General features: G+C 41.0%; 1 protein-coding gene across 1 annotated transcript; it reads left to right on the forward strand.

Moving 5' to 3' along the window:
- Nucleotides 1-2,467: 2,467 nt before the first annotated feature.
- TSNAX (translin associated factor X) lies at nucleotides 2,468-22,152 on the forward strand. Its single transcript, XM_075748682.1, has 6 exons — nucleotides 2,468-2,568; nucleotides 4,695-4,802; nucleotides 8,061-8,175; nucleotides 9,821-9,951; nucleotides 18,533-18,660; nucleotides 20,321-22,152. The coding sequence occupies exons 1-6, from the start codon at nucleotides 2,553-2,555 to the stop codon at nucleotides 20,693-20,695; spliced, it is 873 nt and encodes a 290-aa protein (XP_075604797.1). The 5' UTR covers nucleotides 2,468-2,552; the 3' UTR covers nucleotides 20,696-22,152.
- Nucleotides 22,153-22,354: the final 202 nt, after the last annotated feature.

Below are 22,354 nucleotides of genomic sequence, written 5' to 3' on the forward strand. Positions count from 1 at the left end.
TATTCATGACAGCATGTCAGAGATGTCAAGCAAGCTGTTGATTATCTCTGGACACATGCAAAGTGTCACTAAGTCCAACAGAAATCAGTGCAAGACCAAACCTCCATTCCTCACAATTGGCTGAAAATTATCCACTGCTGGGAAACATTCGAATGCCAGCGCTCTTTCCACCATCCTGTGACATCAGCATAACCAAAACCACTTTGCTTTTTGTCCAAATAGCTGCCGAGAACAGGGAAATAGCACAGTTTAAAAAAAAAAAAAAAGGTATGTGTTTCCAAAAGCAGTTGCGTACATCTTTTAAAACAAAAGGTTGTGCTTAAATGTGTGCAGCGATAACACTGACACAAATAATTTCTTGTTCTGATTTAGCTACATAGAAAGCAGAAAGCTCCTGTGCAGCTGGCAGGGCAGCAATCAAGCTGTTGCACAACTCAATATGCAGATCAGGCCTGAGGAAGTTCTGCCGGGATCCTCTTTGTACTCTGTTTTCCAAATGTGATTAACATCTGTTTTCTTGGATTAGGAAATTGGAGAGAGGTTTTATGTTATGCTTCTGAATAATTTTGAACACTGCATGACAGAGTCATGTGTTCTAGATATTTGGAAATACCAGGTTTTAGCAAGTCCTGCTTGGCCACCTAGAGACTGTTTAAAAGCTCATGGCCAAAACTTTACTTCTCCACTATATGTCTTAGGTAATTTATTGTCCTCCTGAATCTGTTGACAGATTCACCTGGTAGTCAAGTTTTCTCTTAGTTGTATTTGTTTATTTGTTAAACATAAAGGTCTGACCGAGGGCTAGTGTCCCTGCTCTGCGAGAACTCCCAAAGGCTGGGCTCGGCTACGTTGGGCTCTGAAGCATTCGCATCTCACAGCTGGGCTTATCTGGTTTCTAGTAAGGTGCAAGTTCCACCCAAATTTTTTCCCTAGTCAGGATGTTTATAATCACTCCTGGAGGCTCTTTCCCTCTGTCAAATCGGTTCGACCAATTGACCAACAGATTAAAAAATTATTAAGGGTGGGGAGGAAGGACAGACACACATGCACACCCACACACAAAGGCTGTGAGCACTCGGCCTTTGTGCTCATATGAGCTTTGTTTCCTTGGGAATACAGCTACTAAAACAGGCGACAGCTATGACAAAAAATGAAATCTAGCAGCAGAGCAATGAGACTGATGATTTGCAAGCCTGTCGGTTTTGGGATTTACAACACCCATCCCTTTCTTTAAACATGTTAGAGGAACACATCAGGATGCATGTGTAGGAAAGAAAAGCATGAATAATCCAGTGAAGCAAGCAGACTTTTTGTAGCTCATCACCATAAGAATGGAAGTGTCACCAAGTGCCCTCTGTGCAGGGTGATATTTATAGTGTACATCCACCTCCCTTGTGCTCAATCCTGTGATGTCTCCTATGAACACTCACACTACATCCCTAGCAGAGGAAAAACTATTTTTACCAGGTCTGACAAAACATAGGATGCAAATAATCTAGGTTCAGGAATTAGCAGTCCCAAAACAGGTCAGATTAGCAATCCTCAGTCCCCTCACGCTCCTCTCTCCCTGCCTGCAGGCCAGGGACCTCTATTCTCCTGCTGTGGCCACTGCCTTCCCTGTGGCAGCAGCTACATCTGCTGCCTCTCTGATTTCTTTTCCAGATATCAGGTGGTTTTGCTATCAGGTCTTTACAGTGCACAGCTAGTAGTGTCTCCAGTGCCAGGTCCTCTCTCACTGTCAGTTCGCATCCTCCCAGGCCTCCTTCACCTGTACGCCTTGTAGCTGGGTGCTGTGGGGCCCTCTCCCCGCTGGGCACCAAGGGGAGGAACACGGCGCTTGGTGCTGGCTGCTCTGGGCTGTTGATGTGGTCCCATTCACCTCGCGTGGAAGGCAAGCACCGCGGTCCGGACATGTCAGGGAAGAAAGGGGCAGTAAGGAGACAGAGTGGGGAGAGGGAAAGGACGGGGCTGAGGGGAAGGCGACACGACAACCACTTTCTGCGGGTCCAGCCTGAGGAAAGTCGATAGGATCAACGCCGCCCCCCGCTCTGCTCAGCTGGTCGGGCCGGGCGGTGGCGGAAGACGCCGGCTGTCAGGGGGGCGGCGGGTAGGTAGCACCGGGGCTTCCCCGCCGGCCTCAGCCCCGCCACCCGGCCCCGCTCTGACAGCGCCGCCACCCCCGCCCCAGCACTACATGTCCCGTCGTGCCGCGGGCGAGGGAGGCCCCACGGCGGGGTCGCAGACTAGCTGCCCAAGGAGTCGCCTGCCCGCAAGTACGGCACGGCCCACGGCGCTACCCCGATTTCGCAGGCAGCAAGGCCCGGTATCACCCTCCACGCCGCCACAGCTCCGCACCGCGCCTCCCACGCCCGGGAGACGGGCCGGCGCTCTCCGCCCCTTTGGCGCCTTGTCGTCAGGCACCCACTCGGGCGCCCTGCCGTAGGCGCCGTTGGGGCGGGGCGGGGCGGGGGCGGTGTGGCGGGGCCCTGGCGGCGCGCGAGGCGGAAGCGGGTTGCCGTGGGGACGCGGCCTGGCTCGGCGGCGGCACCGAGATGAGCGGCAAGGAAGGTGACGGCGGCGGCGCGCGTATCTCTCCTCCCCCCCTCCCCCCGGGCCCGGCGGCGGTTGGAGCCGGCGCCTCCCCGGTGCGTGGCGCGGCGCAGCGCGGCTGCGGCCCCCGCCGGAGCGAGGCGAGTACCGCGGCCCCCTGAGGCTCGGTGCCTCCTCCCCGCCGGAGCGGGGCCGCCCGCGGCCACCTGGCGCGCAGGGGTATGGGCGGGCGCCTCTCGGGGCGTGCGGCCGATGCGCCGCCTGCCGCCGCCGGCGGTGGGCGGTCCAGCTGCAGCTGGCGGGGGTCGGCGGCAGTGCGGGCCCCCCGGGGCCGATTCAGCTCCCTGAGCCGGCAGGAGAGCGAGGCGTGAGCAGCTGGGGCTGGCGAAAGCGGGGGGCAGGCCCCGCGGCTGGGAGGGGGCGGAGGTGCGAGCCTCTGCCGTGAACCAGTGGTTCCCCTCAACCGTGTCGCTAAATTCCGCCTTTACGCTGAGACAGACCGTTTCTTCAGAGGCCTTGTCACCTTCTCAGTTGGGCTTTACGCGTATGCCTGTGAATGTAGTTTAGAAGTCTTCAGCCTTAGTGGTAAAAAAACAATTGCTACAACCAAAAGTGCACTAGGCCTGTAAAGTGCTTGTAGCGATAACTGGCTTTCAATAACGCAGCATTCGCTTTGCAACCCTTGTGTTGGTTTAGCCCAGGTGGTCACACAGATCTCCCCCTTCAGCCTGAAAGTAGGCTCTGCAGCAAGGAAGCTGGGTTTTTTTATTTTTTTTTAATTGAGGCTCAGTTATTGTTACTGCACTCTGTTGTTTTCTGATTTTCAAATTGTTGGTTATTCAGTGGAACCTCATCTCTCTCTATTTCTCTCCCTGCCCCTCCCTGACTTCAGGAGGGCCTGGTTTTTCTTGTAGGTCATCATCATGTTCCCAACTTTTGGAATACTGCACAGAGTTTAATTCTCTGCACTATTTCAGGAGTCGTGTTTGTAAAGTTTTCAGCTGCTGCAGGAAAAACAAAACCCTGAACTCATGTCCTAACAGAAAAGAAGGAAAAAATGATTTTCAGTTTCCTCTTTTAGAAAGTAACTACGCCCACTTCTGGTTTTGGTTTGGGATAATAAACAATTAAACGGAAACATTTTAAAATCCAATGTTCTTCTGTAACTTTTAAGTGGCTTCCTTTTGTTCTTCTTTTAAGGAAATTGAGAGAACTCCACATACTCAAAAAGGTATGCTTGTGTGTAAGAGTTTGCCAAATTTTGGCCTCTGTTAGGAACACAAAGTGTACAGCTGTCATAAAAAGGAGGTAGCAAGAGGGAGCAATGGTTAAAACGTGAATGACACAATGAGTCAGTCCTAGGTGAAGGAAGGACAAAAGGAAGAAACATTACAAAGTGTAAATCAGTAGCAAAACACAATCCAAAAGAGATGAGTTCTGGGTGAGGGTTTGAAAAGGGAGGCTAAGGAAGAGGCATGTAAGGCCACTTGAAGAGAACAGCTATATGGGGTGAAAAGAGAAGAAACCAGTCAACGGGCAGAGCGTAAGATGCTATGCTGCAGGAGATAAACCTGCATACCTGGATAATGGTAGTCTACTTAAATTATGCCTTGCTGCTTTTTCAGATTACTCAAGACCCATGACATAAATTATTATGGTAATGAATAACTTGTAGTTTTAATGACTCCTGTCAAACTGAATATAGAAAATAATTAAAAAAAAAAAAAAAGGAAAGAGGAAAAAAGGTCTAATCCTGAGGCCCTTGCTGACACAAGGATTCCCATGTGGCCATTCTCTTACAGAAAGGAAACATAAAAGGGTGTGAAGATCTTACACGCACCACCCCCCCACAAAAACCCCCAAAAAAATCCCCAGAAAAAAGACTTGGGATCCTACCACACTCATCCATTGAAATTGGTGGGATTTTTTTCTAATCTTTACTAGGAATGTGGTGGAAACAGTAGTATGATGATGTGAAGATGACGTCAGTTGGTAATAAGGTTGATCCAGTTACCTTTGTTCTATCCTGTAAAATATGGCTACAGGCAGGAATGCTCTGAAGACAACATTATGATGGTGCTTAGGCACTGGCAAAGCAACTTTATTTTTAAATATATTTTTGTGTGTCTCTCTTGTATTACTAGGATCGGGTGGGTTCAGAAAACGAAAACATGACAATTTTCCACATGGTCAAAGAAAAGAGGAAAAAGAGAACGTTAATCCATCTTCAGCTTTGATGACGTCTTTTAAGTGTAAGTAAGCATTTGGAAAGCCAGATTATAAAAACATGTAGTGTAGAAATTGCTAGGAAATAAGTAGTATTTAGTGATGGAATAAACCAGCTTTCTCTGAGGGAGCAACTTGAAACTAGTTGGAGTTGTGCTTCCTACATTTACAGCTTGATGTTTTGCTTTTTGTGCAATAAAGTCCTGTGAGTGGGATTTCACATAGCTCCTCCTGACTCACGACTTTTTCATCCTACCTCCTGTTCCCTCTCCCCACCCCACTTGTGCTGAACCAATGCTAAGCAAACTGCGTAAGTGTTCAGCCAGACAAAAGGTGACCTGGCCCTTTGGTGGCAGAAAACTAAAATCTGCAAAGGTGTAAAATCCGAGCCGTGGGGAGAGGAGATGGCTACCTTTGGTGAGACTGAGAAGGCTCTTAGCTGTTGACCTCAGCTCTGATACATAGATAACTAAGCTACTTTAATGTAAATCTGGATGCATTGATTTGCAAGTTGGTAGCTGTTTATACATGCATTTTTTAAAAAATAGGAGTTTAGCTAACTAATATAAACCTGTATGTAGACACTTAATTTGAGTGCTTTTTTAAAATTAGCTTATATTTCGGTTTCTTTAAATAAGCAAGTGTAAACTTCCCTCCAACCAAATTGTTTTCATAGGATTTTGCACAAAACCAGATTTAAATTCCACTAAATTTAGTTGAACTTTCTGATTAGACAAACCCTAACAAAGCAAAGTTGAGCTTCAGAAATGAGAAACCTTGACAGAAGGAGGAAGGAGATGTGATACGGGGAACAGGTTAATTCTTGGCATAAAATTTTCCCCACCCCCTCATTTTTTTATGAAGCTAAGGAGGATGAAGAAGTAAGAGCTGGATGGCTGTTATAGATGGTCACTTAAACATCACATTTTATGCTTTCTTTAAAACAGATATTTCTTTTTTTTTTCTGTGTAGAAAATCATCTGGCAGATGATTAACTTTGACCCCTGAACTTCTATATCAAATAATGTACATACACTTGCACTTGAATTGAGTAATGCAACTGTACTTTCAACTTCAATTTTTCACCCTCAAGCGTATCAGTTTATCATAAGGTTGCCATTAATTCAAAGCAACACTTATTTCCCTTCTTTCCCATAAGATCCAGTCAGCAGTGTTCAGTTAATTTCAGAAAGCATGTAAGGGACACGGTTTATTTAGTTTTTCAAAGATCAGCCCTTTGTATTGCACTAGTGCTTATTAGCCCCAGATGGAGACATTGGTGGTCTTTGTCTCCATGTCAGGCACAAGTGTTAAGAAAAGGTGTGCTCCAGATAGCTTATAATTGAGCAAGTTGTATAAGGTGAACCAGAATGGCGCACTATTTCTACGTACGTTGCCTGAATCTAAACATCGTAATGTGTAAAATTAAATTATTATACACGTTTTGCTCTTTTTCATCTCTTTGGAAAAATGTTGTACTGGAATTGACATGGTTATCTGTTGGCACCAAAGGTTTCTAAAAAATTAATGAAAAATTGTCTTCTATAATAATAATTAATAAAAACCCAAGGAGTATCCAGTTACACCTTTTTTTGCTTAATACGTTTTAAATATGACAGCTCAGTGATACAGAGAGTGGATAGTATCTTGGTTTGTAAGGTTAAGATTTAATAAATCTCATTTTTAATGGTCTGATTCTGCGCTGCCAGAATCAATATAGTCTGAGTCTTTGCTTTCAGTGGTAGATTAGACATTAAAGTGGAATGTGTGGAGGAAGGAGCTGTGTGGTCTCGATGTGTTAGCCTGGACAATCCCCCAAGTTCTAATCCTTTGCAATTTTAGGCAACAGTACAGTAGGTTTTCTTGCATCCTTTTAGGCTAAAGATTACCGTATTTGTCCGTGTTTTACTTCAGGTCACAAAACACTTACTAGTAGTCCCTAACAGGTTTAAAATCTAACATAGAAGTATAAAAGCCACAACTGTCCAGAAAAGATCAGAGCATTGCTAATGTTGTAGATCTTCAGAATAGTGAATTTCCTGGTAGATGCAATTGGTAAACGGTCATTGGAAATGTCATGTATGGCATGCTACGAAGGAAAGTACCCTCCCTCAAGTTCCTGTCACTGTGATCTGGGGGAAAATTTCTTCTTGATGACAGTTCAGTGGTGGACCTGACTTTCAGAATTTGGAAGATACACACCAATCAGACGTGTGGAAGATTTAAGACATCAGTAGGAGCATTTGTGACTTATCTTAGTGTTTCAGAAGATGACTGGGGAGAACAAGACAAAATAAGAGGAACCAAGTTTTTATCAAGGCGATGAGAAATACACGTACACTTGTAGCTTCATCTAAATTGTGCTTGCCAGCAAACTGTTACATTTTTCTAAAGGATATGCACCTGTCAGACCCTTTAAAAAATGTAACCTCTTAGCTGATTTTCACCATCTTCTCAAATGGGACACTTTAACACCTCAGACATGCAGGAAGTGTGTTAGATTTCTTGTAAGTATCTATTAATGGTTTGGTGGAATAATGGTCTATAAAATGTTAATGGTATCTGTGAAACATTCGTGTTTGTGATAACCAGATACACATCCTGTCCTCTTGGTGTTCTTTGTAGGTAGGGAGAATTTGGATCGGTAACTCAGAAATCTTATTTTAAGTAATTGATCTCACTTTGCTTTAGTACTTCTAGTTCTTAGGGGTAGTAAAGTACCTGGCTTTTGGCCAAGTCTAGTTGAGATACGAAATGCAACCTTTATTTTTACTAATTGGTGCATTTTTAACAGTATATGTGCCTCAGTCCATTGCCTTTTTGTTTGTTTTGTTTTAGAGACCGGTGAGTCTTTACTAATGACTGTAGGATTTCATTTTTTAATTTCTCTTGCTGAATTGGGTGAAATTTTAAGTCAGTTTCCTGAAGAGCAGTATTTCAGAATAGATTTTACTAGTTAAAACAAATGTTTTACCTTAAAATTGTTTGGGCTGCCTTAAAGCATCATCAGGGTTGATGTATAGCTAAACCCGACTTATTAAACAAAAGTAGTATCAAGGATGAATTTTGCAGCTCTGGCAGGTGGTGGGCAGTGGTGGCCTCCGCAGCCATGCCCCATGCAGGGGCAGCTAGCTGTGCTGCCCACCTCGGGAAAAGGCACCCTGGCAAAAAGGCCGGTGGGGCCGAGGACCACAAGCAGTTACTGTAGCACAGGCTCTCTGCTCTTCCCCTGTGCTCTACATATGTGATAACCATGCTTGTCACTGCAATGATTGACTCTGCAGCGTTTCAGCTGGAGCTGGACACCAGGCATGATAAATATGAACGGCTTGTGAAGCTCAGTCGTGATATAACTATTGAAAGCAAAAGAACAATATTTCTGCTCCACAGGTTTACCAGGTGAGTCATATTGAGCATGAAAGTGTTCATAGAAACCTAGAAGCTGCCTTGCAGTGTTCTCTGCATTTGTGATTAATAGCTGCAATGTTCTGTTGAGAGGAATTTAATTAACTTCCCATAAACGTTCTTTAGGGTGGATGTGAGCTAATGAATGTGCACTCCAGTTAGAGAATTGAAAGATGCTGGTTCAGGTTTCTCAGTTGATTTTATTGGCTTATTAACCAGGATCAGAGTAGTAGAGCATAACAGCAGATGAGAGCTTTCCAGCTTTCAGCAAGCTGGGAGAGAAGAGCATGCACGCTTCCTTCAGGTTAGTTGCCTCTGCAGTTACTTCCCCATTTTGGTTTTTGCAGCCCCACCCTCGGTCATGGTGACCTGGGTTCTGTTTACTTCAATACATACTGCAACCTAAGAGGCTTTTGTGTGAAGTTTGGAGTTTCTACATGTTTTGTGTTCTCATGAGCCTTCAAGCAATCTTTGGAAGCCACAGACAAACTAGAAGAGTAACAGGAAAATTTGAAGCTTTGCATAGCCTGTTGTATAAAATGTTTACTGTACGTGTCAAACGTTGATCTTAATGTGCCATAGTTATAACAGCTCTCCTTGTTCCTTTTCTCAAATTTATTTTTTGTTACCTATCAATACGTGTCTGCTGTAGTAGTAACTATTTATAGTTACCATAGTAGTAACAGTTATAAATAGGGATTATGAAGTCACCCTCTTTTTAACTTGGTCTTTTTCTGTTGAAGAGGCATTGTGATAATTCTAGTAACCGCTACAGCCTTGACTGTAAATAGCTATTCCCACTGCAAGGGCTAGATAGCTGGGAACTGGTAAAGGAAAGAACAACAAAAAACTCCTCTTTACTCTGAATTTTAGATTCCTGTTTTGGAAGAAATTCCCGTTTTTGTGAGAGCAGAAGCTTTCCATGCTGTATTTTATTTCCCTTTCCTTTGCTTTTAGCTATTATTGTGGCTTTACTTTCAGAAATCTGTTTGCTTTTAAATGTTTTCTCAAGACCAATCTACCAGAAGTTCCTTAAATAGACTGTAAACTAATACATCATATAGATTATTTGGGAGTGGGGAGGGGGAAGTGTAAAGGAAATTAGATAAACTAAACTTTAAATGCTAAGTATATATTGTGGTTGTGAATCAGATATTTCAACTGTTCCTGAATAGCATAGTCCATAATTACTTCAAAAAAACCCCCAAAATCACATGTAGAAGTAGATCATGTATTGTATTTTGCAACACTGTAATGTATTGCAAAATATGGATTTTTTTTTTTTTTTAAGAGGTTGAAGGACTTCTGCGAATACTGCTAGTTTTCCAGAATACTTTTTTGAAGCTTTTGCACGTGTTTCTCGTTGTTCTCACTTAAGCAATAATTAAAACTCTAGTCTGGAATAAACATCATGCTACCGGAACTAAGTTTGATTATTTTCAGGGTAAGAATCTACAGAATTTCAGAGTCTGCATTAGGTATGAATGAAAGTTAAACTGTTTTTCATTCTGATATCAGCTTTGCTTTTTCCTGAAGCTGTTGAAAATGTATTGGTTAGTAAAAGAAGATGTATAATATTTTTTAACTGTTTGCTCATGTATTGAAAGCTGCTCTTTCAGTTTCTGTTTTATGATGGCAGTGCTCCCAATGGGGAAGAAATACTAAATGAATCTGAAGTCAAGCTAGATGCTGTCCGACGGAAGATTAAGCAGGTTGCACAAGAACTGATTGGAGAAGACATGTATCAGTTCCACAGGGCTATATCTCCAGGTAAATTATTTTAAAATAGGGAAAGTATGCTATTTTGCACTCAGATCCATTTCTTTTTATGTAGCAGTGGTTCCTCTTCATGCTGCAAGTCTGAATTTGGCACATTTCTTTAGTTACGAATTAGGACTCAGATTAATCTTTGCTGTTAGCCTCTGATACTGGAGAGGCTGTTGCCCTACAGTCGTCTTATCATTGCATTAAACAAAGGTTTAAATGGGAGACAACAACTGGAAAAATTTGGACCCTGACCTAAACTGAAGTTGGCAATAGTTTTAATGAATGTACTGGCTGGTCTTCTCTGAGAGGGCTATGTGCAGCACAGTCATTTACCCCACCTGAAGGGCTATCATTTCTGGGAGGAAAGTGGGAGCGACTATAGTGTGAAATTATCCCATTCTGAGTTGATAAAGTTCATGAATTAAAATTCTTAGATTAGCATTTTCTTTCTTCTAAAGACTCTGAATGTGTTTCTGTTACAAGTATTAAATCAGTTTATATCTGTTTCAATCACTGCTTTTCCGTTCATCTCCATAAATAGCAGTCTTTACTAACATCCTTGAGATACAGAGTCCTAGTGCTTTCATGACTCTTGCTGTCAAATCATATTTCTTTGCTGAATCCTAGCTGACAATCTGAATCTTATCTAAAATTGTTATGCGTTGTTTGTGGTAACACGTGAGTAAAATATGTAGCTGCTTCTTTGAGAGCTTTGTCACAGTATAAAAGTGTCTTGTGTTTATCAATCTTGTTTTAAACATATTGGAATCCTGTCTATCTTTCCTTGTTCAGGCAAGACTTCTTCAGTTGAGGAGAGCTGAAGATTTTCCCTGAATTATTTACTTGTTTAAAAACGCCCATAGGATTGATTTGATAAACTAGCAGCAAATACATCTATGTAATTTACAAGACGAACGATGCACAGGTTAACTTGTACTTATGTCTTACACAAACTTAAGTTTGTTGAGAGCCAGACAGCCCTTAAGTGAAAGCTCAGTTTGGCACTTCTGAACCAGAGGGAGCTTGCCATGCTAGTCTTCAATGGCTCTGCTTCAATTCCACAGTCCTCTTGCCTATGGTACATTGGGTTGTTCAAATTAAATGTAAGTAGTTATTATTAGAAGAGCTGCTTACAATCTGTGCATCTTGCTGCTATATATAGCTTAGTACTCTAATCAGGCAATGAAAAGAAAGAGATAATTCAAAACTCTGACACTACAGATGACCTCAAACTGTGAACAATACTAGTCCAAGTATGAGTATCTTGAATTGTGGAAAATGAGTTTGGATTTTCATTTTAAGTACTGCTTATAAAGCTGAAAATCCTGGTGTTCGGTTTTATGAACAAAAATTTTTGAAACCTTTGTTGAGACTTGTAAACTATGTCTGAATAACCCCTAAAGTTTGTAGTCCATGTTAGTCATATAGTGCTATCTATAGAACAACAGCATTTGAGGTCTGCTACCTCATGGATCTTTGTAAGACCTCATGATACAAGTTATCAGCCTTGCCATGTGAGCAAAATTGTTATAGGGTAACCAATTACCCTGCATCAACTGCTTCATCTGAATTGTCTTTGTTTTCTTACTGTGTGGCTTTGTGTGGTTAAATTCAGAGGCATACTTACTTCTATTTTGGCTGAGGGGAAGCCTGCCTAGAATTAACATGCATTCATCTCAGACGTAATAGAGTACACCTACACAGCTGACATATGGAAACTTAACGTGCGATAACTTCTGTGTGTGCCCTTGTCTTACAGTAAGTGAGCAAACCTGATGCTAGGTTTCTACTTCCAGATTCTCTCTGCTGAGTAAAAAAAAAAAAAAAAAAAAATTACTGGTTTTGTTTTTTTTTTAAAATACATCTTTTCCAACCTGAAAAGTTAGGTGTTTTTTTTTTCTACGAAAGATATGTAAACTTAAGCTGGCCATAGAAACCTGAGAATAAAGAAATTAATGAAAAAATTTTTGTTCAGGTTTGCTTTGTGTATTTAGTAAATATTTATAAACAGTCAGCTACACAGATTCTCCTGTGTAATTGATTTCTGCCTTGCATAAAGATATCTGTTAATATCAAAATGGACTTGAATAAACTTTAGAAAACAAAATATGCTGTCAGAAACAATTCAGCATTTCTAAAATTTTTCCCCAGTGTTTTAAATCTCAGCCTCTTAAAATGACTGAGATGTATGTGTCCACTGTCGAGCAGGCCTCTAGCAGAGGAAATTAGAGGCCTCCTGCATATGTATGATGACTCAATGCCTCCACAGCTACAAAACTTTTAGAGTAGAATAGACTATTTCAGTTGGAAGGGACCTGCAATGATCATCTAGTCCAACTGCCTGACCACTTCAGGGCTGACCAAAAATTACAGCATGTTAATGAGGTCATTGTCCAAATGCTTCTTAAACACTGACAGGCTTGGGGCACCGACTGCCTCTCTAGGAAGCCTGTTCTAGTGTTTGACCACCCTTTCGGTAAAGAAATGCTTCCTAATGTCTGGTCTAAACCTCCCTGGTGCAGCTTTGGACCATTCCCACATGTCCTATCACTGGATCCCTGGGAGAAGAGCTCAGCACCTCCCTCTCCCTGTCCCCCCCTCAGGAAGCTGTAGAGAGCAATGAGGTCACCCCTCAGCTTCCTCTTCTCCAAACTAGACAAGCCCAAGTCCTTAGCTGCTTCTCAGAGGACATGCCTTCAGCCCTTTCACCAGCTTTGTGGGGCCCAGAACTGCACACAGTTATATATACTTGCAAGGGACTTGGAGTGAGGTTGTTGTAGAATTAAAGAATTTTCTTGTTACAGTCTTAAGACAACTTAAGAGAATGAATCTTATTGACCTCTCTAGGTAAAAAGAAAGGCAAAGAGGTATTAGTACACTAAATAATAATGGGGAGGAGAAGTAGACTCTTCTGTCCATCTTTTCAGCAATCAGGTGTGCAGTCTCTCAAACAAATGCCTGAACTTTGCAGTTTTGTGGACAGAACTAAAAGATAGAAATACTCAGCTCTCCATTGCATTTCTGGAGTTAGAACTGGGAATGGCTGTACTTTTACCTTTTTCCTCTCTTCAGGTGACATGAGTGAGTGGCAAGTCTGTGGAATCTCATCAATTGTATAATACTGCCTGGCTCTGAGACCATCCCATTGTTTCAGTAATTAGGTAGTTCTTGCCTCATTAAGAAGGCTGTATATAAAATCCAGCTGAAATAAGTTGCCTTCATTCCATTTCTATAGGTCATCCACAGCATCTACTTAAATTCTAGCTCTTCTATGTGATGCTCCTCTGTGAGGGGAGTTTGTGCCAGCTGGTGTCCATTGTGCATGTTTTGTAAGGGAACATGTTGGAATATACGTGTATGTCACTGAGAAGACAGGGAATGCTTTTAGGCGTTGCTTAAATGAGCTCATGTATATGGCAAGTATGAAATGCAAACTTTTAGCCAGAGCTTTACTCTTACCTTGTCCATTAAATCCTCTGTTTTCCAGTTAGTCGTTGGGATGGCAAAAAAGGGAATATGCAGGCTTAAAGACTTGGAGATCTTAATAGTGCTGAAGCTAGGATCGAGGAGGTGTCAGAGATGTGAAGATGCTTGATGTCAAGGTTATGAAGCTGAGATAGAAAACCTAGAGACATGAAGAACAAGGGGACGGTTAGATAAAGAGCAACTGTGAGAGGGAATGCTTTATTCCCCTTGCCCCTCACTGTTATGAAGAGCTGTAATTAGGAGGGAAACAGTAATAAAAGTTAAGCATATTGCTTTTAGTTTTGTTTTTAAGTTTAGTGTTCTTTAATTGCTGTTGTAGTGGAAAAAGCTGGTGTGCCTTTTTGAAATTAAATGTAGCTGGAAAAAGTGCTAAATCTTTTATCTTTTGTATTTCCTAGAGCTGTAAGTCTTGACCTTCCTTTCACCTACTTTTCAATTCTGATTTTAGTATTTTAAAGAAATTCTGGAGAACGAGTTAAAAAGCTTTTTATGAACAAAAACATTGCCATTAAACTGCTTTTTTCTTCAGAAAAGAATAAAGAAATGCCTGTGTCCCATATCTCAAAAGCAGCATGTCCAATTAACCTCAAACTTCCTAAAAATATTCTCCTTTGTCTTGAAACCAAACATGAAACATCCTCCTGTTCCCCACCCTACCTCTCACAGAAAGAGTAAAAGGGATCAAAAATGGGCTTATAATGGTAACCATCGTAGCAGCCTTAACTGGGGAGTCATGACTGTCTGCATAATAAAGCTGCCTAATACATATTTTATTCAGTATAATAACTGTTAGCCTATAAATAGAAGAATGCTATGAGTATAATGCTTGGGAATATTGTTTGCCACTTGTAATTGTTAACTGCTTTTTTTGGGGTTACTCCAAGCAGTTGTTCTTTTGACTTGAAGATAAAACAATTCTGGCAGAGCACTAAAGGAGTTTCATGCTTTCCCTCATTAAGAATAGTGCTAATGGCACGCAGGACGTTTCCCCAAAGGACACTTGCATGAGCTCAAACACTGAGTATAGCACTAATTGAACAACAACAAAAACTGATGACTGTTTTCTACACGTTTCTTAACAGTACACATTGTCCCAGGGGATGATTAAACAAGCAAACAAAGAGATACTGAAATAATGAAGTCTTTTTTTAATGTGGAGCTCTTCATTTGTTATGTTAGAATGTTCTGCTTTGTTGATATTTTTAAAGCTTTACTATTTGTAATATAGAATTCCTGCTCCTTTGCCCCACTTTGCAGTGTATACCTTATATATCCTGTGAGGAAATGTGTACTGTTTCTTTAAAACTGTTGTGAGACACTGTGCAAGAAAAGGACTGAAAAAGATTGTATGACTTATGAAGGAGAGGAAGAAATTTTTCAGGATTTTATAGATGTATATATGTGTGTTTGGGTATTTATGTGTAGATATTTAATTCTAAAATACCAAGGAAAATATCACTAGTATGCAGGAAAGACCTGTACGAGCCTTAAAGACAAGAAAGAGGGTGCTCTGCAACATGCTAGGATTTATGGAATTATTCTAAGCATGTTCTAAATCTGCTCTGCATAAACACAAAACTTGTGTAATGCAGAGGGAAACTAAGAGTTGCTTGATAGGTTGGCATTGTGTGGGATTGAATGGAGTACCTTTTTAACATAACTTTGTTAAATTATATCTCTAGCTATTTGAAGAGTTACTCATTTTTTTGTCCCTTAACAATAAGGGTGTGTGAGAGAACTGCAAGGCTTTTGAGGTGTTAAAACTATTTTCTGTAGGGCAGCTTGACTAAGAAAACCTCTTGGAGTGATAGTTGTAACTACGTGTTGATGTTTTTACAATGAGGTCATTAGATTCTGCTAGAAGCAAGTAGAGGTGTGGTATTACCTTCACAGCTGATAGCATGTAGGCAAAAATCTGGAATGAGGAGCCCCTCTTTCTTCTTGGGCTTCTTCAGTAGTGTGTTGTAGAGTGATGATAGATGCACCCAGAGCATTGTTGGCTGACCTTTCTGTTTGCTGTGCGCCTGTGCTAGCAGCAGCAGTGGTGAGTGGAGCGGTGTGCGCAGAGGAGCTCATTAGCTCTTTATCATGTCTGCACTTGCTCTCAATAGGATTAGATGACAAGGCTGTAAATGTCAGCACCTTGTCAAAACTATTGCTCTGTGACTGCTTCTGATGATGCGGGACATTCTGTGTAAAAGTTCAGCATTGACGCAGTCTAACGCATAATTTATCTTGTGCAGGCACTATTTGTGTTCTGAGAGAATGATATAATGGAGCTTATTTCTGTCTCCTGCCTTCCGCCATTTAGAGTCGCTTTAGGTGTGTAATCATATTGCAACAAACTGTGTTGCTGGATTGGACAAAGTCAGTTAAGTCTGTGCGGACGAAAAGGAAACACTTTAATTGTGCTAGAATCCCGGGTTTTTAACTGCAGTAAGTAGGACCACCAGACATGATGCTATAAGAAATACTATGGAGATGAGTGAGATTCGTCCAAGCAGGCCAGATTTAGATTACTCATTATTTAAGTAATATTGGGGTTTTTTTTGGTATTTGGATTAGAACACAAATTAAAGGAACTATCGAGGTAATGATTTCTGTGTTACCTGTTTTTTTGTTCTTAAGTTTTTCACTTGTAATTTGGAAAGAACATCTCATGCTTGAGCTGTGCTTAGCTACCTTTATATTTATAAACACTGATGTATTTCTGAAATACTGCCAAGGTAAAGAACTATTTTGCACATCAGGACCAGTAGAAGTAGGGGTTTTTTTTTCTTCTTAAGGAAGTTTAAAAACTAATAAAAATAGGTGGCATATTTAATCGTAGGTTGGTGATACAAAGGAAAAGCTTTTTACTGCATGTGGAAGGTATCATGAATTGTAAACGTCTCACCCAGGAAAAAACTTGAATACACCTAAAACTTGAAAGGAAGGCTATCCATGAAGGAAGCAATCAGGTTTCTGCAAGATGGTGAGAAAACATAACAACACAGGAACAGGATGTAACTGAAGAATTAAAGTTCATCTCTTTGCTGTTGTGGGTGAGAGGTAAAATGCCAGAAATGGAAACAAAGTTTCCTGATTATACTGGAAAATTAATGGAATTTGCAGTGAATAAGCTAATATTTATCAGATCTAATTCTGTTCATTTCTTTGTTTCTGTTTCGTTACTTTCTCTGTTTCTCTGATGTTCTCACATCACCAAGTGTGCCAACAAACTTTGTCACACTGATTTTCTTCAGCCTGAAAGTTACTTATTTGAAACTTGATACCTTCGGCTTGTTGCATTTTACTACTCTCATCATTTCTGGTTCATGCCTTATTTCTAGGTTCTTCCAGGGAAAGTGAAAAATCATCAACTGCAAAGCCTCTCACATTTTTTAGAGTATAAGTTCTTTTGGACAGAACTGTTGTCCAAGTATATTCCTCTTGTTGGACATCACAGCTCTGTCTGCTCATTTTTTTATTTTTTATCTGGAGTGATTTGTAACAACAGATGCTTTGTCCTGAATGTGAATTTCACCTAACCTGCATGTTTTAGGGAGACTCTTGCTAATTTCCACAAAATAGAGAAGTGGGAAATTCAGTTTTAAATGAATGTCTACTGTTGCTGATAAGATGAAACGAAGGAAACTTTTTCTTTTCTTTTTTTTTTTTTTGTAGGTGAGCAGCCTGCCTTGCTTTTGATTTATCTGCAGTCTTTTTCTCTGCATTGTGTCCTGTATCTTTGTGAACTTATGAAATAGTAATCTGCACTCTCTATCATACAAATACCATATTTAAAAACTACATTATAATAGAATCATAGAATGGTTTGGGTTGGAAGGGACCTTTAAAGATCATCTAGTCCAACTCCCCTGCCATGAGCAGGGACATCTTCAACTAGATCAGGTTGCTCAGAGCCCTGTCCAGCCTGATCTTCGAATGTTTCCAGTGATGGGACATCTACCACTTCTCTGGGCAACTTGTTCCAGTGTCTCACCACCCTCACAGTGAAAAATTTTTTCCTTGTATCTAATCTAAATCCATCCTCTTTTATTTAAACCATTATCCCTCGTCCTATTGCTACAGGCCCTACTAAAAAGTCTGTCCCCATCTTCCTTATAAGCCCTCTTTAAGTATTGAAAGGCTGCAGTAAGGTCTCCCCAGAGCCTTCTCTTCTCCAGGCTGAACCACCGCAACTCTCTCAGCCTGTCTTTGTAGGAGAGGTGCTCCAGCCCTCCAGTTATCTTCATGGCCCTTCTCTGGACTCACTCCAACAGGTCCACGTCTTTCTTGTACTGGGGCCCTCAGAGCTGGATGCAGTACTCCAGGTGGGGTCTCACAAGAGCAGAGTAGAGGAGCAGAATCACCTCCCTTGACCTGCTGGTCACACCTCTTTTGATGCAGACCAGGACATGGTTGGATTTCTGGGCTGCAAGCACACGTTGCTGGCTCATGTCCAGTTTTTCATCCACCAGTACCCCAAGTCCTTCACAGGGCTGCTCTCAATCCCTGCATCCCCCAGCCTGTACTGATACTGGGAGTTGCTGCAACCCATGTGTAGGACGTTGCACTTGGCCTTTTTGAACCTCACAAGGTTCGCATGGGCCCACTTCTCAAGCTTGTCGAGATCCCTCTGGATGACATCCTGTCCCTCAGGCGTGTCAACCACACCACTCAGCTTGGTGTCGTCTGCAAATGCTGAGGGTGCACTTGATCCCGCTGTTTGTGGTGTTGATGAAGATATCAAACAGTACTGGTCCCAGTACAAACCCCTGAGGGACATTACAGGGAGCTGCTCTTCAGTGTGTTTCTGAGAGTAACATCATGCTTTATACTGATACTATGGAAGGTTCTGAATGAAAAATGCAGTTGGAGTAAAAACTTGAAAATGTTTATCTGCTGTGTTCTTGGTCTCGTTTTCGTACTTCGGAAGCATGCTATGTTAAATGATGTTTCAATGCTATTTCTGGATTATCTTAGTTTTCAGTTTTTGCTGGTAACCTTAAAATAGTCTCACTTGAAAGATTTCTTTAAAAAATTAAATAATTGTGAGCATGGATCATTGCTGGAAGTTTGAATCATTAGCTTATTTCTTCTGCAATTTTTTCAGGACTTCAAGAATATGTTGAGGCAGTCTCATTTCAGTATTTTATCAAAACACGATCTTTGATTAGCGTTGAAGAGATCAACAAACAACTAATATTTACAGTGGAAAACAGAGAAGAAACAATAAACATGGTAAAAGTTTTTCTTTTCTCCTATGACAAACATCTTTCTAGGTTGGAAATGCAATAAGTAGGCTTAGTCACATTTTTGGCATCTGATTAAATAAGGCCAGTTAGTGGAATGGTGTTAGATATACATGTGGGCTTTGACTCACTTGTTCAAAACATACTTCTTATTCTGACAAGTAGTAAACTAAATCCATGGGATACAAGTTTATAAATTTCACATCCTTTTTATTCAGAGCAAACTGAACTTCTGGTAGGGGGAAAGATCCAGGATAGTGAAATACTAGCAAACAAATGTAGAGGAGGGATTTTTAATGGCTGGGACTGCCTGTAAGTCCTATTGGTGTATAGTGATGTAGCAAAAGTTAGGGGAGACGAATCCAAGGCAGGATGAACTCCATGAATGAAATCTTACTGAACTAGTCACAGCTTTATTCAGCTTCTGTTAAAAAGCACGACATATGTCTTGGCTTGGTCATTTGTAACTTTCAGGAAAGTTGATCTTGATGCCTTCCCTCAGAGGACAAGCTTGTGTCCCATCATACCTTAGCCCTAATACCACGTCTACTGTTTCCTGACTTGCCTATACTCCTACCCTGCCCTAAATAGAACTTTTTGCATAGGGACAAACTACTACTACCGACCACAGTAAACTGGGTGCAGTTCGATTGTTTACAGGGGGCAAAAGGCAGTTTTGTAGTGATGTTCAGAGATGCACATGCAGCACATGTGCAGTATCTAGTAATGCACAGCACTACTGTTTTAGAATAATTCCTGGTTCTGCTTCTGTTGAAGAGATTCTGCTGTAAAGCACTTCTTATTTTTTCTTCATTCTTTTGGTAAGATATTTGCAAAGAAGCCAAGTTTTTAGCTTAAGTTCATTTGTTCTTACCAGAAGCAAACCCGTTGTGGCACACTTGTTTTAACAAATTGCAAAGTTGTTAACCCCTGCGTACACGCCTATGACCACAGTTGTGAATTTGGGTAGATAGCATGTTATGGGAACAAGGGAACAGAAAGAAACCTGCCTTGTCTCCCAAGTTACCAATATTTTGGCAAGAAAAAGTGTTGGAAGTTTGGATACAGGAGCAAACCTGTAACTTTGTGAAGAGTTTTCTTCATGAAGTATCTTTTTAAGCTATTTTAAAGAGTTCAGTTGATATAAAACAGATCTGAGAACTATCAGTTTCTTATAGAAAATATATTTTGAAATTCAAGATACTATTACAAAATTATGTGATTTGTTTTCGTAATGCAGACTCTTTGGGGTTCTTGATTGCTTTGGTAGCTTTGGACAGATCATTTAGGGAAAATTTAAATCTATTAGGCAGAGATCTGTCAGCCAAAAAAAAGCAACTGCAAGTAAATGTTGGTACAAAGACATGATAATTCTGTTTGCACATAGAGATGGTAGAAGCAGGGTATGTTTATCATGCTTGCTAGAATGGAAGTCACATCTCAAGTGGAAATGATGCTTTCATACCCTCTGGTATGCTGGAAGGAGATTAGTACTTCTGAAATCAGACTGTGTGGAAGTGCTGTGCAATTTAATTTTCTGGAATGTTTTTAATTACCAGTTATGTTGGGTAAGTTAGTGTGTATTTGAACCACTATAGACTGCTTTTTCATAGTTCTCTGTACTGGACTTTGTTCTGTTCTGTCCTCAGACCTCCAATTCCCATGATAAGCAACCCCACACTTGGAGCCTGAAGGTAACACCAGTGGATTACCTGCTGGGAGTGGCTGATCTAACTGGAGAGCTGATGCGGCTGTGCATCAGCAGTGTTGGAAATGGTGACATAGACACGCCTTTTGAACTGAGCCAGTTCTTACGTCAGATTTATGATGGTTTTACTTTCATTGGCAACACTGGACCGTACGAAGTATCTAAGAAGCTGTATACCTTGAAACAGAGTCTGGCAAAAGTAGAAAATGCCTGCTATACATTAAAAGTACGGGGATCTGAAATCCCAAAGCACATGCTGGCTGATGTGTTCTCCACCAAAACGGAATTGATTGACCAAGAGGAGGGTCTTTCTTAAAATAAGAAGACTGTCACAACTCAGAAGGGAAGAGGACTTAGAGAAAACTTCTTAGTTTTGGTTTGTGGGGTTTTGATCCTTCTGAAAGCTTTTTAGGTAGAGACGTTTTTAGTTTTATCTATGAGAAGTTTGTTTGCAGTGGTAATTTGTAACCAAAAATACTTTTTATGATGTGCAAGAGAACAAATGTTTGACTTTGTCCTCTCAGTATGGAATTTCCTGTATTGCTCCATTGTATCTTCTTTCAGAATGACCAAAATTTCCACTGCACCCTACACCAGTGACTGTCAGTTGTGTGAGTCACCTCAAACTGTTGTGGATGCTGTTATCAGTTTTCAGCAAGCACAGCAGTGGAAAAAAACGGTTAGGTACTGTTATTTAGCATTATCCATAGGTTTCTGCTGACCCCTGTTTTCTGAGTATTTGGGTTCTATACTCATGCCATACCTAAAATGATGGACCTATGTATATATAAGTTCATCCCTTGACTTGAAAGTGAGGTGGACTCAAAGGTGCCATGCAACTTAAGTTTTTTCTGATTACCACTTTTGAGCATGAAACTGAAACGAAATTAACTTTTTACCAATTGATAATGAAGCTAATTACACCAGATAAATACTGCTGTGTGCTCATTCTTTTGGGGTCCGTTTAAATTGAGCTCTGTTCAAATTAACACTGGTACTTCACAGTTTTGACATGAGCTAGAAAATCCACAAAAAAATAACTGTGGAATGTATTGGGTTACATTTTTTGTAATACACTTTAATGCAGAATCTGACATCTTTCTGTTTGTAGACAAAAGCAGAAGACCTATCAACTATGTTTAACATGAATAATTTGGTGTTAGGACAAGTAGCTTTTGGCCAAAACAAACGCGGGGTGGTGTTGGAAGTCTGTTCTCTATTGTTTGTGCTGCCCTGAGGACCTCCAGTGGGGTTGAACTGGTACAAGTGAAAAAGGGCTGGCCAAGCTTTAAATATCTGTTAGCAGGAACTATATCATGTGCGTGTTCCTATGGAAAGGAAATTGCAAACAGAAATAAGGCAGACATTCTGACTTCCACATTTATCTTTGAGGTGGGTATGTCACCATTGGCAAAAAATCAGGGCTTTCTGCCGGTGTCTGAAGTTATGAAAGTCTGATAATGTACATTATGCTAAAGGAAAACAGATAAAACAACATGATCTTTAGACTCCAGGAAACAGGCCTCCCAACTGCAATTGAAAATACTGCATGTTTTTTATTTCCACTTCCATATGCTGTGATACTGCCAATATTTTTCCCATGAGCATGTCCTGAGAAGCTGGAATTATCTGATATATGGATAGGAATGGGTAAATACATTTTTGTCACATTTTTCCATTGTTTCCATATAAAGCAATATGTGGTGGGTTGAAAAAGGAGTGGCTTTTTTCCTATTGTTTAATACTATTTTTTACAATAAATTCTGAAAAGCATTCACTGGCTGTACATTGGTCCTTTTGCCCGTCGGTCCCAGCGGTAAATAATGGTGCGAGTTTCCCCACTGTGTAGGACCTGATGTGGAAATTTCCCTCCATTCCTATATTCATACTTTGAGGGGCACTTTCTAATCCTGAATATCTTTTCTTTTTTTCCCTGTGTTCTGTGAAGTCTAAAAATTAGTTAGGATAGAAACTT

This window comes from Balearica regulorum, chromosome 3 (genome assembly GCF_011004875.1).
Source record: "Balearica regulorum gibbericeps isolate bBalReg1 chromosome 3, bBalReg1.pri, whole genome shotgun sequence".
Lineage (NCBI taxonomy): Eukaryota > Metazoa > Chordata > Aves > Gruiformes > Gruidae > Balearica > Balearica regulorum.